General features: G+C 43.0%; 1 protein-coding gene across 4 annotated transcripts in view; it reads left to right on the top strand.

Annotated features, from left to right (window-relative positions):
• Positions 1-18,930, top strand: part of GPD2 (glycerol-3-phosphate dehydrogenase 2) — a 294,667-nt gene that overhangs the window by 151,678 nt on the left and 124,059 nt on the right. For all 4 annotated transcript variants that reach the window (XM_040357935.1, XM_040357937.1, XM_040357936.1 and 1 more), the window contains exons 10-12: positions 4,624-4,758; positions 8,145-8,320; positions 11,029-11,160. In XM_040357935.1, coding sequence (XP_040213869.1) covers positions 4,624-4,758; positions 8,145-8,320; positions 11,029-11,160 — 443 coding nt within the window. The remainder of the gene's footprint in view (positions 1-4,623; positions 4,759-8,144; positions 8,321-11,028; positions 11,161-18,930) is intronic.

Here is an 18,930-nt window from a genome sequence, read left to right as displayed (position 1 = left end):
GTAAGGAGGTAATTCTTCCCAATGACCACAAGTGTAAGGAGCATTCTTCCCACTGAATATAACACTATTATATCATGATTTGTAGGTATAGAACATTTTAGCAGGAGTTCCCCGAGCTAGGAAAGTTATATTTTGGAGTTTTGCATGGAATGTGTAAGATTTGACTTTTTGTCAGAAATGCAGGGGTGCCAATATTTTTGGGCATGACTGTTTGAGTGTTTTAGGAAGTCATGGGCAAGCTGCTTCCCTTCAACTGCAAAAATGTGCAGGCTACTAGGGTATGCTGGTTCTTGAAGTCCTGTGACACCCAGACAGAAGCAGATTATACCCAAATAGCTGTCAGATCATTGTAGTCTGGCATACAGACCATTTTTTTTTTCTAGCTCAGCCGATTCTCCGCCCAGTCACATGCTTTTTTTTTCACTGATGCAATTAGCTCTATTTACAGATTGCCTGTTATTGAATGAACAACAGCGCTAGCCATATCAACTCGCTGCAGACCTGCCTTTCCCTTGCCAAACACTGTGCCAAGGTTATCGACTTACACAGGCTTGGATGTCTTCCAGCTGTTTGATTATAATGTCTCATAAGCAGCTATTTCTGGTTCCATTAGTTTATAAATGTAATATGCAATTTTATCTCTGTGATTAGCACTTCATTTAGGCCAACTTAACAACCTGCCATCAGGCATCCCTCCTGCTTTTATCCCAGAGCGTTCCTGCAGCCAGGTACATTGCATTTCTTCAACTACTATACCACCACAAGTACTGTTTTTAAGATATTATTTTTTATGGCAGTATTGCCTTAATGGGAAATTATAGTGTATTTTCAGCCTATATAGGGTTTTAGTTACTATTGTAAGTTTTTTCTGCAAGTACTTTTATTTAATGCTACTATTATAAAAGAGTTTTGTATACAGATTTGTGGTGTCTTGTGAATAATCGTTTGTGAGATACTGTTATTGGCAATCTTTACGAATGACCCCTGATTTCTGTAGTCACCTAGACATTGAATTGTTTGCAGTTAGTTTGTACAGACTGATAAGTGTGCATTGAGAGAGAGAGGTAGGGTTTGCAACAAACAAGCAGATGGCTCCCTGTCTAATTCTAAAAAGGAACCATTAGATATGTGTAGTAGGTCATGTTGGCTAACATTTGGATAACTATCATTAACCTGGTTAGAGGCAGAGATGAGGGCTTTCTTTACACCTCGGGACTTCTGGAGCATAGTGCAGGGAGTAAGTGGGCACAGAGTGGCATAGGTTCCAGAAGTCCAATCCACAGAAGTTCTTTACTGGAGGCAGGCATGACTGAAGTGCTGTGCATACTGACAGGAAGGGGCCCGGGAAGAGGTAATTTGGATGGGAGCTGGTTGGGACACTGGAACAAACAGCAGCTGCAAGCCAAGCTCAAACCAGAGGGTCAGCAGAGAAAAGCCATAACCAGGAACTAGCCGTGGACAAGTCAGGTGGATAAAAGCCCCAGTCAGAAACTAGCCAAGATCAAAACAGAAATCAATAGAGGCAAGCCATGGTCAATCGCAAGAAGGCAGACCAGAGACATGGCAAAGGGCATGTGAAGTCAGAAATTATTTCAGAGTAACAGTAACTTTCTGGCTCAGTTTTGGTTCTTAAAAAGGCCATCTGGTGCCAAGGATAAGGCACATGTGCCTGCACACTTATAAATCTGAATTTGCATGTTAACACAAACGTGCATGCACATTCAATGACTGGAAATTACCTTTGTTCTATGCATTGGCCCAAATGCAAGTCACCTTCACGTTGACTTATTTCTCGACATAAGTTTAATTTATTACTGCATTGCACAACGGACAGTGCTGAGGGATTAGACATTTGCAGTATAGCCAGGCATGTGTTTTAAGATATTTAAATGACACTTCTGTATCTTTCTCTTGTATCTGATGCCATGTGACCTATATATCCATGGCAGCTAACCTAAGCTGTATGGTTCAGCACAACAATTAGAATATTACCCTGGAAACGTTAACTGGTAAAGGCAGATACTCCTGGACTTCCTCCAGTGAACATATGTTTTCCCTCAAGTAACCATCACAGTGTAAATGGTTAATTATATCAGGAAAGACAAGATCCTTGCCTATTATTTCTGAACTGTAAATGTTACCTATAGCCTTAGGTGATTTGTATATTCAGATAGGTATATTATTTTCATATCCACAACCTGTACAGTTGCCTACAGTCATGAGATTGTATTCACCCAACTTGGCTGGTTTCAGTTAGGTAGAATGCTAATACTCCCCTTCAGAAAAAAAATCTAAAGACCAAGTACGTTGGCCTCCAGGCATGTAGACGGCACTGAACAAGCCTTTCTCCAGGAAGAGAAAGTATTTCAGCTCTATTATTACCCATTTTTTAAAGCCAACCTATGCACAGAATATTCACATTAAAGTGTTTAAATATTACAGGCAGTAAAATAACTTTTACACAAGCCATTGTTCACCCCTGTAGCTATAGGCACTGTGGAAAAATGCATCCTAAAATTTACAACAGAGGCATTGAAATCACAATTCCTCTCCCTTTACTCTCTAATGTAAACACCCAGCAGTTGCAAGAAACCCTTTAGCTACAGTATATAGATCAGTGATGGCTTTTTTTTATCTCTTTTATTGCTTAGGGATATTTTTAGATCTTTCTTTTAGTGGTTTGTATTAACCACTGGGTTTTTATTATTTACTATGTATAATAAAAAGAAGGCGAAGGGTCAATATACAAGTCACTGCAGCGATAGAACTGAGCTGATATATACTGGGCAGGGGGATAAGGCTTAAAAAACGATCTTGGGATCCGCCAATAAGCTAATTTGACACTACTGTAATGTACGAATGGATTCATTGATTAGTTCCTTCTTCCTCTCTTCCCTCCGTTGTAAGATAGAACGGCCATTAATGGGGGCCTTGGCCACCAAGGGTAATTTCCGAAGCAATAATCATCCACCACTTTGCTGTTCATAAATGAATGGCTGTAGATGTAGTGATTAAGGTATGGGGTGGATGGATTATTTATTGTTTTGATTTTTGAGGTTATAGCCGTCTGTGTTCCCACTAGGGGGATTCACTCTCACGCTCTGTTTGTCCTTGTGACTATTGTCACGGATGAACGGTGAGGGAAATCCAAAATTTTGGGTTTTCACAAGAACATTGAGCCCTGGTTCACACTGGGTACGATTTGGAACGATTTGAGATGCGATTTGACATGTCAAATCGCATCTCAAATCGGCGGCATTTGCCGGCAATTGTCGGCAATGGCACTGTCCTAATCAGTGCGACGCCGCATCTGCGATTTCAAAAAGTAGTTCCTGTACTACTTTTTGCGATTTACATTAAATTGCGGCCGAAATCGCGGCAAAATCGCGGCCGCGAAATCGCGGTAAAATGCGCGATTTTACCGCGATTTTGAATTTGCAGCAGTGTGAACCTAGGCTAATAGAGCGGAAATCTTCAAATGGGGAAACTTGGCTCTGTGACAACTGTCTAAGAGGCGATTTACCTACCTGGTAGAGGTTTTAACCATTCCCTGCTCTATCCAAAATTAAAGACAAATATTTTGGTTTTTAATACACCTTAAAATTGATGGAAACTCAGCTTCCTTATATTGGCCCAAACAATATCCCTAGCAGTACTTTGCAACCTTCTTATGTTCATTATTAATAAAACGTTATTTACATTTAAATACGTTTTGTTTTACTGGTTGTTTGCCGTCACAGGACCAGTAATCCTCCATCCTGAGCAGCTGAGGGAGACTGCTTATATTAATACTGAAGGGAGGAGGGGTAATGCCCATCCAGGTTGTGGAGTACCCGAGCTTAGTCTGACAAATGTATAATGAAGGAAGCATTGAAAGGTATAAAGAGCTTTTGCATTCATAGTGAGATGCTAGGAACATGAGGTGTTCAATAGTGGCTGTATATCGCCGTTGACCTGGAACCGAAACAAAGGCAAGAAGCCGGGAAACGGCAGGATCACCAGGTAATATGTGGTGGCGGGGCAGGTGGGCCTTCAATCCCAGCCAGTTCGCATTCATGAGGCTCCAAGATTGTATGCTGGGAGCACATTCACTATGCACTCCCAGCATACTGACCAAGCTTCCACAGATAGCTCCCGGTCACTGTTCATGATCAGGTGCCAATGGGATGGGCTCCTGATCATGGAACATCTGTGAAAGCCAATCACAGTTATTTAATGATCAGCAAGCTGCCTCTGTCTTCAAGCGTGAACACCCCTGGGAGGCAGCGGGAAGGGATTAAATAAAGCGAATATGAGGACCATACTTTTTAATGTGCACATATTATTGAGACCTTGTAAAAAAATGTTTGGCCTGAAGAAATACTTTAACAGATCTAGTGGTAATATTTAAGTATAGGTCCATTTTAAATTTGGTTATAATGCTTTGAAAGTCATTTTTTTTCTGGGAAGAATGGTTCAGATACAGCAATTGTAAAAGCATGCCTTCGTACCATCTTTGTATCAATGCCGGCAGAAACAACGAGTACATGTGTGACACACGCAAATAACTTTCTGACTTTCCAATGTAGATGCAAACTTTTGCTGTGCTATTTGATAACCTGTCCACTATTATCTTGTTGACAGTTCGGAGGGGAGATGTACTCGCAGCTTGGAGTGGCATTCGTCCATTGGTCACAAATCCCAATTCTACAGACACGCAATCAATATCTCGCAATCACGTTGTTGATGTTGGCGAGAGTGGTCTTGTCACAATAGCAGGTAACATAATCTTCTGGCAAATAGACATTTTCTACCAGTATTGACTGTTCATCCACAAAGCAGAACATTTTATTTAATGCCTTGCTTTTAGACCTTTGATTGTTTTAAAGGAAGACTCCAACCAAATGAACAAGATTACAAAGAAAAGCCTATACAATAAAAAAAAAAAAAAAAAAACTTTTAGCTGCAATATTCACCTTCAAACTACAGATTTCCCCCGCTGTACTATTTTCTGCCACTAGATGTCTTCAGTTTGAGAGCCAGCATTATCCAACTCACTTGTTCTGAACACAGGTCACCCGGACCCATCCAAGCCTGTGATTTGAATAATGAAAGCAATAGCAGCACAGTGATGATTGTATATCTCTGTCACTCTGCTTTCTCCTCCTATTTAGTATGCATATTGTCATCACATGAAGGTTTTGACTCCTTGAGACCCAGCACCTTAACATTTGTTAAAGAGCCAGTCCACACAAAACTGATAAATAATTTTTTGGTACATTCAGGTAAGGCTCCTGGCAGTTTCTTATATATCTCAGGGGCTCTATTGCCGAGATTTTGGCTTTTAATTTTCGGAGTCTGAACAGACATGTAGATGGCACATGATGGGCAGTTATCTCCTTGCCTTTTTAAAAATAAATACAACTTTTTGGTTAGTTTTCTCTCTAAAAAAAAATGTAACATTGGGATATTGCCACAAGGAATTTTGAACATTCAGTTGTTCACTAGCTTACATGTGTATAAATAAAATGTTTCTGCACAGTGTGAAATTGTCTAGCTTAAAGTGTCACTAAAGGCATTTTTTTTTTTTGCTAGAGGGAAGATGGATTAGAACACCTGTCAGGTTTTATTGCAGTCTGTGCCCCTATTAGGGAGATTCATGCTCTCTATTTGTCCTGTTTACCGTTTTCATCAAAAGTGAAAGTAAAAGAAAATCCCATCTTTTGGGTTGTTCCCAGAAAAGTCATAGAGAGGAAATCTTCCAATGGGGACCCTGGTGACACCTCGGAATACCTCACTTTGGAAGTATCTTTTCTCACTTCCTGTTATGGCAATGGGACAGGAAGTGAAAGGAATCTCTGCAATGGGACACAGATAGCAGAAAAAATAAAAACTTGTATATTTAAATGGTACAGCACTATAACATGTCTTCATATATTTACTGGTTTGGGATAATATTGCCCATAGGCTAATATTCTCCTATATATCTCCCGTGTGTTTTTTTTTTTATCAATATGTGAAAAAAAATGTAAGTCCTCATGCACACTGGATGTTCTTGGACATTTTTACAGCAGCCATTTTTGGCTTTAGATGTTTTATTTCTACAGTCAATAAACTCCCCATCATGTTATCCTATGTGTCCTTGCACACATAGGCTGTTATCAGCTGTTTTTGGCTAGGGCGTTTTTTGGCTTTAAAAAACCCCCAAAACTAGTGGGTTCTGAGAGGAGTTTTTAGCTGTAAATACGATCTAACGCCAAACACTGATAAACGTCAACAATGGTGCTCAAGCCGCTAATAAACGCTAAAGGGGTTGTAAATCTTTAAAAATAAAAATAAATAAATAACAAACAGGTCATACCTCCACTGTGCAGCTCAATTTGCACAGAGTGGCCCCGATCCTCGTCTTCTGGGGTCCCTCGGTGGCTGTCTCGTAACCCCCCTGGTTCTGGTAACCCCCTTTTTTTAATCCTTGGGATATACAGAGCCTGACATTTTGTGAGAAGCTGCTTTTCCAATAGACTGGAGTGTATTCTCTGAAGATTTCACCCACTTTGCATTCCCTGAGTATTTTCCTGAAAGAATGACATTACACCCAGCAATGCAGAAGATGGAAGTAAGGTAATATATACATTTACCTTTTTCCTTTACAATCCATCTTGGAACTACTAACATTAGGGGATTTTTAAACTTGGAGGGGTCCGGATAATAAATGCGGACCTTACATTGTACTATGAGTAATATGAGAATGCAAAAACCTCAAATTTTCCACTGCTGTTGCAATGACAGCTTGAATTTAAAAAGTTAATGCCATTTCACATGTTTCTGTCTGAACTATGACCCAGTGATCATTTTGCATTGCTGACAGATTTATTTTAAAGGGTATATCCAGCTTATTTTTGGATAGAGTGGGGAGGGATCAGAACCCCTGTAAGGTTTTTAACTGCTATCCAGGGCCCTGTTATAGAGATTTACCATCACTTCCTATGCTGAAGAACATATTGTACCTGGCAGGGCCGCCATCAGGAATTATGGGGCCCCTTACACAGCTTCAGGAGCAGAGAACCAGGGGGGGGGGGGGGGTGCTGCCATCTCAAATTGAGAAGCGGGGGGTTGCCGCAAATTGAGAAGCATGGGGGGGGTGCTGCCGCTAATTGAGACCCTTACAAAAAAAAGGGGGGTAGCCATCCGGGGACCTCTGGGCCCCTTAATAAAAAGATATTAAATATATAAAAAAAGGGGGGGTTGCCATCTGGGGACCTCCGGGCCCTTTAATAAAAAACATTTAAAAAGGGGGGTTGCCAGCCGGGGGCCTGGGGACCTCTGGGCCCTTTAATAATTAAATATATATATATATATATATATATATATATATATATATATATATATATATATATATATATATATATATATATATATATATGTGTGTGTGTGTGTGAATATATATATATATAACATTATCCTTTTTTTTTTTTTTTTAAGGGTGGGTTGCCATCCGGGCCCCTGGGGACCTCCAGGGCCCCTTACAGGTGTACTGCCTGTACCCCCTGATAGCGGCCCTGGTACCTGGCAGGAAGTGAGGGGGATGTCTCCAAAAGCAATACATACAAACACATTTTTTTTTTGTTTTCAAGTAGAGTTTGGGAAGTCTAACCCCTTTCAGAGTTTTATTTCTGTGTGTGCCCGTTACAGAATTTCCCTCACTTCCGGTCTAGTAAAAGGATTGTCAACATAGCCCCAGATATTATTACAAAGCCTACTAATTCTTCCCCACTCTATCCCACTCTATGCCGAATAACGGCACTTTGAACGCAAATTTCGGGCGTTCAGAAAAAAGTCTATAAACCCCAAAGCTCATTAACACTAAAAAACGCCCAGGTGTGCATGGGAACATAGGCTAACATAGAGTTCAGTTTATGGGCTTTAAAAAAAAAGTTTATCAGCTTCAGTGTGCATGGAGCCTTTTTCTTTCACAACCTTATATTAAGCAGAGATGTTTCATCAGCCTGAGCAGATGACAATAATCAGTTCTTTCAAAAGAATTCATAGCTTGGCTTGTCCCCTCCCACTTCATGTTTGAGCTTTGGTTTCACTTTTGTTACACCTTTTTTTTTAGTATGAGATCCTGGAAACATTCCATTCATTTTTGCTTTAAATGTTAATAGGAGGAAAATGGACAACATACCGCTCTATGGCAGAGGACACTTTGGATGCCGCAATCTCAACTCACAACCTGAAGGCTGGTCCATGCAAGACTGTGGGGCTTTTCCTTGAAGGGGGAAAGGACTGGTCCCCTACCCTTTATATCCGTCTTGTCCAGGATTACGGCCTAGAGAGTGAGGTATCTACCATTCCATTGGAAAGCATTTAAGGTTCCCTGTAAGCTTTGTATGTGTCTTCTGAGACAAAAGCTTGTGAGTCTACATGTAGACATGACAGTCTAGTTCTGGTCTTGGTGAATCTGAAGGGTGTAAACAATCTATTCCTGAGAAATCTCACCTATGACGTTTTTGAAAGATACAATTAGGTGGCTTGTGGAGGCTGCCATTCCTGACTTCCTATTTTTCAAATGCTAGCTGGCATGCTGATCCAGTTCACCAATCCAGCATTCGCATGCAGATTGGGGCTTTCATCTTTGAATTTCTTTTGCACTTGCATACTTGTTCTTTGTCATTATTTAAGAAATGATGTCATAATAATAGGCAGGTAGCTGGTTATCTGACGATATCTAGATTCTAGAAAATTGGCAGCAATGACAGCTCCCATATTTATTTTAGAAAAGGTTTACCTTAAGGGCCAGTTGACTCCGGATGCAGTCCTGTTTTTTCTGCACCAATACAGTCAGGTCCAGTCAGTTTCTGCACTGGAAACTGACTGCATGGTGTGAACTAGAGCCATTGGAATACATGGAAAACACTGTGCATGCATTTTTAGTGCAGAAAAAATGCGCATGGAACTGCGTCTGGTGTGAACTGGCCCTAAAAGTAACACATAGACTGTAATCTTTCAAAGAAGGTTACTTACCTGGCTGCCTGACTTTAGTACTTTCTGAGCTACTGATCAATTCATAGTCTGCATACCTGTTCCAAGTTCTGAAGCCTTTGGATCAGAATGAGAGTCCGGCAGCTAGCATTTTCAAAAGAGGTCAGCAAACTATTTTCGCACTACTGACAAGCTTGTGTATCAAGGAACACTGTACACCAGGATGCCATCATTTTTTTGTTTTTTATTATATAATTGCCTGCGGGATACAAATTTCTTATTTCCTTTTTACTAAAACTGGTGTGGAAAATCTGGTGCAGCTCTGCATAGAAACCAATCGGCTTCCAGGTTTTATTGTCAAAGCTTAATTGAACATGCTGAAGTTAGAAGCTGATTGGCTACCATGCTACAGATTTTGCACTCTCCAGTTTTAGTAAATCAATTCACACGTGTGTGCTGTGGCAGTGCACTAAAATGTGGTTCTTAACATGTGCATGCCTTCCGGTGCCATTCATTGTGAATGGCACTCAAACTCATTGTACACAGTAGAGCTCAACACACCTGAGCATTACAATACATATACCATGTGTTGTTTTATGCCGTTTTAAAAAAAGAGTTATGTATGTTTTCCCATCTGTTGTGGTGCTTTTGCAGGCCATTTATATTGAATGGGCTGCAGTGGCAGCTGGTGCTCCATTTTTTGAGGGGGGTCGGCCTGTCGGTCTCGTACCCCTTTTCCTCGCTCAATCTTCAGCCCACCAGCCCATCTAAGTCGTGGGCAGCACTTCCTCCTCGTCGGCTTCACCCTGCGTTTCCTTCTCAGCTTCACGGCAGGTTCCCCTACGTCTTCTCCTCCTCCTCGATGGCCAATATCACTTCTCCTCTCGGCCAATCGGATTTCAGGACCCGCTTCCTGATTGGCCAGGAGGAGAATCAGGAAGACATTAGCTAATATTAATTAGCTATTGTCACACAACTGGGTGGGCTCAGGGCACAGTGCTCTGCTCCCCGAGCCCACCCTTTTTTGAAGCAAATTGGAGCCTCTGGCTCTAATCATGTGCTTCTAAAAAAATAAATCATTAAAAACATTGGAATCCATGCGTGTAGATTAGGGGCCGGACACATAATTTGGATGGGCTGCCACTGATGGGCTGTCTTAACGCAACAAACATTGCCATAACGTACTGCAAAATTCTTAGATTTGAATGTTCACCTTTTACTTCCTATTGTATCTATGGACCAGGAAGTAAAGGTAAATCTTGGTGCACATGTAGCGAAAAAATACCTGACGGGATCTAATGCTTCCCTATTCTTCAAAACAAAACAATATTTTTTTTCTAATATTATAAATATATATATATATATATATATATATATATATATATATATATATATATATATATATAATATATTCAAGAATCTTTAAAGCAATAATATAATTTTCTGAATTCATAAGGTATTTCTATATCCTCTTCCAAAGTCCCAGAACCTTGTCAGTGTAGTAAAGTTGGTCTGCAGGCTCTAACACCAGGGGTTAGTCACGCATCGACGAACTGTATGTAATGCAAAACAATTCATCCACAGCTCATTTTATGGCCAAAGTCATTTTTTGAAAGTTTGATATGTTTTAATTATTTGACAAACGCCATCTCCTCAGAAGAGCCAGCTTAGGGAAATTAGCATTCAGATCTCTTTTTCTCCCCCCCCCCCTTTCTCCCTTCTCCATGCCGTCCATGACGGTCCCATCTCCGTGACATCTAATTCCAACAATACATTCGTTAAATGTGATCACAGTTGCAAAAAGTAGTTGACGCGTCATTAGTCACAGTTACATTGATACATGCATATAGTAGTGTAAGTGCTGGCCTAAGCGTTCACAACACAAGTCGTCTCCTCCCACACAATCAAGATTTAATACCCTCTTCAGTCTGTTTGATAAAAGCTTTGGGAATCTGACATAAGTAGCGTGCTTTTTTTTTTTTCTCTTCTCCCGCTGTGCTCTGGGGAGCAGAAGGAGGAGAAGATGGAGTGTGAAGTGCATAGTAAATTGTTGATGCTGTCCCACAGGTTGCCCAGCATCTAGCTTCCACCTACGGAGACAAGGCGTTTGAGGTGGCGAAAATGGCTAAGGTTACAGGGAAGAGGTGGCCGATCGTTGGGAAGAGGCTGGTGTCTGAATTTCCCTACATCGAAGCTGAGGTTTGTGCAATACTTTTTTTGTACATTTTGCTGCCGAACAAAAATAAGTCATGCTGTGGTTTAAAGTAGATGTAAAGACAGTTTGTTAATGCATTGCGTATCATAAACAATTGCTTTTTTTTTAATAAAATACTTGTTTTCTCCATTTTTTTTTTCTTTGTTGCATCTTAGTTTAGCTGATTTCTTGCATGCTTTTTTCAGTCACTTCTGTGTACATGCACTCAAAGGATGGTTGTATGGCATTTCTCAGGACAGGCTTTCAGATGGTGACAGTATCGGACCATAAAATCTGGAAGCTGATTGGCTACCATGCACAACTGCACCAGAGTTTGCACACTCCAGTTTTAGTAATTCTACCCCAATGTGTTTTAAAGTGTCGACATATAGTCTGTATCAGAATCCTGTATGAGAGGGTGAAAACAGGAGCACAATTAAGAGACAGAGGCAAGGTGTTCACCCCATAACAGGAAGTGCTTGCACAATGACCCCCATGGCTAGGTCATCAAATTTTATTTTTTATTTAAAGTGGATGTAAACCCGAATTTTTTTTATTTATTTTTTTGATGTCACAATGTACAGCATAAGATTTCCTATCATCTGTGCCCAGTCTTGCCACACAGAGTAAATCCAGCTCTGAGCAATCCACTTTTATTGTTCAGTGAAATAAAACGGACTTAAGCCTCATACTATGGGACAGACACACACTATGGGACAGATTCAGAGAGATCGGCACATCTTTAGATAGGCGTAGCACATCTCATACGCGCTAACCCCGCCTAATTCAAAGTAGCAAGGCAGTGGGCGTGTTGTATTCAAATTAACTGCCGAACGAACGGCACATTCTCAGAGTCGCGTCGCAAATACTCCCTACGATACGACAGCTCAATGCGTACGACGTGAACCTAACTTACACCCAGCCCCATTCACGTACGACTTACGTAAACGACATAAAATCCGACGGCACTTCCGTCGTCCATACCCTAAACTACTTAGACCAGCTTTTTGGTGGTTTAACTTTACGCCGGAAAAACGTAAACGACGTAGATTACAGCAACGGCGCAAGTAGGTTCGTGAATCGGCGTATCTAGCTCATTTACATATTCGACGCGTAAATCAACTGAAGCACATCTTGCAGCCAGCGTAAATATGCACCCAAGATACGACGGCATAGGAGACTTACGTCGGTTGTATCTTGGAAAAATTCAGGCGTATCTCATTTTAAGAATGAGCGCATAGATACAATGGCACACATTCGGACTTACGACGGCGTATCTACTGATACGTCGCGTAAGTCTCTGTGAATCCGGGCCTATCAGGTTTTTCTTTTCAGGTTTACCAAAACCATGTAGTGCAAGGGCCTGCCTGATTGCATACGAATTGAAACTCTTAAGGTTTGACCTCATATTAGATGGTTTTGGTAAACCTGAAGAAAAAACCTGCAGGAAAACTGATCATTTTGACTGGATGTTAGTGATCATAGCAGAATTTAGTGTAAGGAATACACAGGAAAAAATGCATGTTGACAAGGGGAGTGTAGAGGAGGGTGGGGAGTCTACTGACATCACGACTCCACCTACAGAGCTCCAGACAACAGATCCACCCACAGAATCTGCAGCTTTTCAGTTCTTATAACAGACAGAGGGGAGACATTTGACAGGTAAGGATACATGCAGGAGGAATGTATATCCTTATAGATCAGCACTATGGCAGTAGTTTAGAAAGGATGAGAGTGGGTTTACATCCACTTTAATGTTTTGATTTAATAGAACAAACCCATAGGGGTCAATTTACTGAAGAGTTCAAATCGGGTTCAGCTCTGCATAGAAACCAATCGGCTTCCAGGTTTATTTTTATTTTTTTGTCAAAACTTAAGTGAACAAGCTGAAATTAGAAGCTGGTTGGCCACCATGCACAGCTGCATCAGATTTTGCACTCTCCAGTTTTAGTACTTCAACCCAACACCAAGAAACAAGCAAAAAAGGGCACACCAGCCTAGTGCATTATCCCACGGTATTTTATTAAATATAAAATATGCATAAATTATACTCACAAACGTGAATAAAAAATCGTTCATTGAGATACTCATCTGTAGCCCTGTGGTCCTTGACTCTGCACATTCCAAAGACCTGGGGGCCCTCACTGGGATCCGAACGGCCAACGCGTTTTTAAGGTACTATAGATCTACAACACATTACATATGTTTCCTAGAGGCTATATTGTAGTATCATTCGTAAAGTGATTGTAAATGATCATCTTGTAAAACAAGCCATTCAGTTTAAAATAGAAATGAAAGGCAAAACATTTGTGTATAGATATAAAAAAAAAAAAATCATTATAAATACTTTTTTTCACCTTTTTATAAGTGATCACATTCCCTTGTGTTCTCAGCTACATAAGAGCTGTGGGGGGGGGGGGGGGCAGGTCACTTTGTGTCCCACTGAATGACTGTGCAGAGGGGGCATGTCAGGACAAGTCTGATCATTGGAGGAGAGCAGCCTGAGACTAACCACGTGGGGCTCTCCTGCCGAGTGTGGTCAGTTTTAATAGGAAATCAGAGGGACTAGCAGGAACACCAGGGATTTCACATAAAGGAAGCAATACAAAGAGACCAGGAGACTTTGTCATACAGGTACATGGTACAGCAGGCACATATCAGGAATATGAAATGTTGGGGCAACAAATGCTTTAAAGGGGTTGTAAAGGTAAAAGTTTTTTCACCTTAATGCATTAAGGTGAAAAAACTTCTGACTATACCGCCCCCCGTTATTCTTATCCGACCCCTCGAAAGTCCCGTGCTCGTCCCCGACATCCTCTTTGCCGCTCAGCCTGGCCGTTGATTGGCTAGAGCGGATGGATTGAAAGCAGCGCAGCCATTGGCTGGCGCTTTTGTCAATCACATCCAATGACGCGGCGCGCCGAGGGGCGGTGCAGAGTAGGGCAGCGAGCGGCTGTATCACGGGAGTGCGCCCGCAAGGACCCCACACAATGCAAGGGAGCTCGCATGACTGTGTGGAGTTCTTGCGGGGAGGACCAGAGACAGCCGCCAAGGGACCCCAGAGGATGTGGATCGGGGCCTCTCTGTGCAAAACGAACTGTACAGTGGAGGTAAGTATCACATGTTTGTTATTTAAAAAAAATATATATATAGTTACAACCCCTTTATGTCTACTATGAGGATGTTTTGCAAAAAAAACTTCACTTCACTTGGCTTAATGAATGAGGTCAAGTTCTGCTGAGCTCAATCAGTCAATCATGTGCAAGCAGAAATACTGATATTTGAATTTTCTTTGACCGTGATGTAATCCTTGCTAAGTGTATTGTCATGTTATTTCATTTCTTACATTAAGCTAAGTAAAAATTTACCTTGCAAAGTGAAAATGCTCTACTCCTTTAGTAAGTCAACCACAATTGCCTATCTGCCCTGTACAAATGAGAAACGCTCCCGTTTAAAAGTTAAATTCATTTTGAAAATTTCCCTTTGGGATTAATAAAGTATTCTGAATCTGATTCCGTATGATGAGTTTCTCTTATTCAGGGGAAAAAAAAACATTTATCCGCTATTGGGGATTTTGATTAGTTACTCTGACAATATTTTTCACAAATTAGCGCTGATTCATAATGCTGCAGGAGTAATTTGCATGCGTTATTGCATTTCATGCTCATTTTCGCATTAAAACACAGTCAGTTCAGAAAAATATATACTGGATTAATGTGATTTTTTTCGGCATGAAATAAACAAATGAAAGTCTTTTATTTCTCATAAATAAATCTTTCTTTTCCGTACATCACGGGACACAGAGCGGCATATTCATTACTATGTGGGTTATATGGAGTACCTTCAGGTGATGGACACTGGCAATCTCAAACAGGAAGTCCCCTCCCTATATAACCCCCTCCCATAGGAGGAGTCCCTCAGTTTTTTCGCCAGTGTCTTAGGTGTTGGTCACAAGAAGTTTGCCTCCAGGTCCTTGAGACTAGGCAGACTATACCGGATCTGTCCAAAGTGCCTCAGAGCCAAAGTGGACAGTACCCGGGCCCCAAGTCGTGGGGTTTCGCCTATAATGCCTCTTTTTAAGGGGCTGGATCCTGGGCCCAGAACTTTGAGCTTTCTAAAGTCCAAAAGGTACTGTTGCCAGGATGCTGTATAGGTCCAGGGCAGTGGTGTTCCAGCAGGACCCGGGTCCCTGAAGGTCTAGTACAGAACCCACGGAGATGGGGGAAGATTGGGCCTCTTGCTTTCTGCAATACCCTGCAGCGTGGAGCAGGTAAGAGGGGGGCCTGCGGAACTTGGTTCGTCGGCAGGTCTCTCAGGGGGAAGTCTAGTTGGGTTAGCCTGGGATGCTCTGCATTGGCAAACTTTACCACTATGTCTGCTAGACAGGATGGTCACCTCCCATTACTAGCATACTCCCCCACCCCCACGGACTGTGTTGCTGGTGGCTGTCCCGCATGGTTGTTGGAGGGTAGAGGCTTTTGCCTGGTTCTAGGACAAGTAGGGCAAGCCCACCCCCCGTTATCTCTCGGCTTAAGGCCAGGGACTTACCTGTATTTAGGTGCGTTTTCCCCTACAGCTCTGGTCCCCGGACGCCGCCGGCGTGCTGCTCCTCTCCTTCATGCTTCCCTCTGGGACGCGCGTGCGCGCGCATGATGTAGATGCGCGCGGAGGGGGCGGGGAGCGTCGTGACGTCGGCAGGGTGAGAGGGGCGTTCCCCCCTCGCTGTTATCTTGAGCAGCTCTGTCCTCCGGTCAGTGTAGGATTCGTCTGCTGACTGGAGGAGCTCAGAGCGGGACACAGAGCGGAGCAGGGTGACACCTAGTGGCGGTAAAAGAGACCTGTTTAGGTCTGGAGCTAAGCTCCTCACTGACTAAAGGGAGAAGATAGGAGATGTTCCCCTGATTTTCTCTATTAAGCCAAAGGGTTTTTTGACAGCAGTCTGGCATTCACACAGTACCTTTTAAAGTGCAAAAATTTTAATATTTGAAAAAAAACAAAAAAAAAAAACAAAGACAAAACAAAAAAAAAAAAAAAAAAAAAAAAAGTTTTTCTTTCAGGGAAAGGTCTGCACTACCTTCCCATTGGCTTATAAGGTTTTCTACCTTAAGCTACCTATATTTTTTTGTTCTCCTTGCTACAACAGTCAGTTGTTAGTAGCGGAGTCCCTCGGTATTGTATCATGGGCCCTAAAGGTTCGGGGACTAAAGGTGCTAAAAATGCAAAGAAACAGAAGGGTTCCCCCTCTAGCTCGGAGGATCTTAATCAAGTTCTGTCCTCTCCTAAAAAGCTAGAAGATGCCGCCTTTGAGGAGCCATTAGGTGTGGTGGGTGCTGTGGCTGGCCCCATTCTGCCCGACCCAGTGTTTGTCACGCAGGATATGTTATCTGTCTCCCTGCAGGGGTTAGAACAGAGGCTGACTACTTTTCTTACTAATTCTCTGGCAGCCAAAAAGCGGACTAGATCTCCGTCCCCTAAGTTGGTGTCCTCTGATGCTGAGATTCTCTCCCCAGAGGATTTAGAATCCCAGGAGGACCAAACGGAGCAGGGCCTAGAAGGTTCAGACATTGAGGAGTCCACTATTGAGGAACCCTTTTCGGTCTCTCAAGCTGAGAATCTGTGGGTACAGTCTTTAACAGACATGGTCCGCTCGGCTTTTAAGCTGCCCTCGCCAGGGCCTCAGATTCCTGCCGTGTCTTCTTTGGGCTCCTTAAAGGCACCATTAAGTAACGCAGTATTTCCGGTTCACCCATTGTTGGAAGACCTGATCTTTCAAGATTGGGCCCGGCCCGATAAAATTTTTGTTCCTCCTAAAAGGTTTTCTGTTTTGTACCCTATGGAGGAAAAATTTTCAAAGAAATGGGTGCTTCCCGCTGTGGATGCAGCGGTTTCCTGCGTAAACAAATCTTTAACTTGCCCAGTAGAAAACATACAGATGTTCAAGGATCCGGTTGATAAGCGGTTGGAAACCCTTTTGAAGGCATCCTTTTCTACTGCAGGGGCAGTGGTGCAACCGGCCGTGGCTGCAATTGGCGTTTGTCAGGCGTTAAAAGACCAGACTAAGCAGATGCTAAAAGAGCTCCCGGCTCAGCAGGCACAGGATCTGGCCGACCTTCCCAGGGCTCTATGTTTCGCGGTGGATGCCATAAAGGACTCCATCCAACAAGCTTCCCGTCTGTCGCTATTTTTGGTGCATATGCGAAGGCTCCTGTGGCTAAAGAATTGGTCGGCAGAGACTCCGTGTAAAAAACTGTTGGCGGGTTTTCCCTTCCACGGAGGGAGGCTCTTTGGGGAAGATCTGGATAAGTACATACAGACGATATCTAGTGGCAAGAGTACTCTTTTACCAGTCAAAAGGAGATTTAGGGGTCCAGCATTTAAGCGGCAGCAATCCCCAGCCCCAGGGCCCTCGGCCCCCAGGCAGTATCGACGGCCTCCCGCACGGTCAAACTTTGGTAATAAGTCGCAAGGGCAGGCCGCGGGTGGCAAGCGACCATGGGTCCGCAAGCCAGTTAAACCTGCTCCAAAGTCAGCGTTATGAAGGGGCGCCCCCACTCAATCGGGTGGGGGGCAGGCTTCGATTCTTTGCAAGAGTTTGGGAAGCCAAGATCCCCGACAAATGGGTTCTTTCCCTGGTGGCGACTGGTTACAAAATAGAATTTCGGGAGTTTCCCCCTCCGCATTTTCAGGAATCAAGAATTCCAAGCGATCCGGAAAAGAGGGCTGCCTTGCTAACAGCCTTGGATCGTCTTCTAAACCAAGGGGTAATCGTAGAGGTACCAGTTCAGGAGCACAAGCTAGGCTTTTACTCCAATCTGTTCATTGTGCCAAAGCCCAGCGGCGAGGTAAGGCCCATCCTGGATCTAAAGATTCTAAACTCTTACCTGAGGATTCGGTCCTTTCGGATGGAATCCATACGGTCTGCTGCCGCAGCCTTGCAGCGAAACGATTTCTTGGCCTCAATAGACATAAGAGACGCGTATCTTCATGTTCCAATTTTTCAGGGTCATCAAAAATTCCTACGCTTTGCTATCGCAGGGCGCCACTATCAATTTGTGGCTCTTCCTTTCGGGTTGGCTACTGCCCCCCGTGTGTTTACGAAGGTCCTGGCCCCCATCTTGGCCAATCTAAGGACCCAGGGAATCTTGATCCTGGCCTATTTGGACGACCTCCTGATCATAGATCACTCTGCTCCGGGCCTGTGTCGAGCGGTAGCCCTTTCAGTTCAGTACCTCGAGGTATTCGGTTGGGTTTTAAACCAAGAAAAGTCGGCTTTACAACCCACAAAACGATTGGAATACCTCGGCATGCTGCTAGACACGGAGCAGCAAAGAGTGTTTCTTCCTTTAGAGAAGTTCAAAGGGATCAAAGAATTGATCCAGTTGGTGTTAAGCAAAAGGCAGCCAACTATACGATTGTGCATGAAATTACTGGGAAAAATGGTGGCCACCTTCGAGGCAGTACCATACGCTCAGGCACACACTCGAATCCTGCAGGCAACCATCCTGTCTGCATGGAACAAAGATCCGCAACGCCTGGATCTTCCATTGATCCTTCCATCAAGGGTCCGGCAAAGCCTCTACTGGTGGCTAAAGCCTCAGAACCTCCTAAAGGGGAAGTCATTCAGTCCCATCATCTGGAAACTGGTAACCACAGATGCCAGCCTGAAGGGCTGGGGAGCAGTCCTGGATGGGCAAGTCCAGCAGGGAGTTTGGACAGAGTCGGAAAGAGGGCTGCCAATCAATGTCCTGGAGATCAGGGCGGCCCGTTTAGCCTTA

The sequence above is a fragment of the Rana temporaria genome, chromosome 6 (genome assembly GCF_905171775.1).
Source record: "Rana temporaria chromosome 6, aRanTem1.1, whole genome shotgun sequence".
NCBI classification, from domain to species: domain Eukaryota; kingdom Metazoa; phylum Chordata; class Amphibia; order Anura; family Ranidae; genus Rana; species Rana temporaria.
This window is presented reverse-complemented; position numbering and strand designations above follow the sequence as displayed.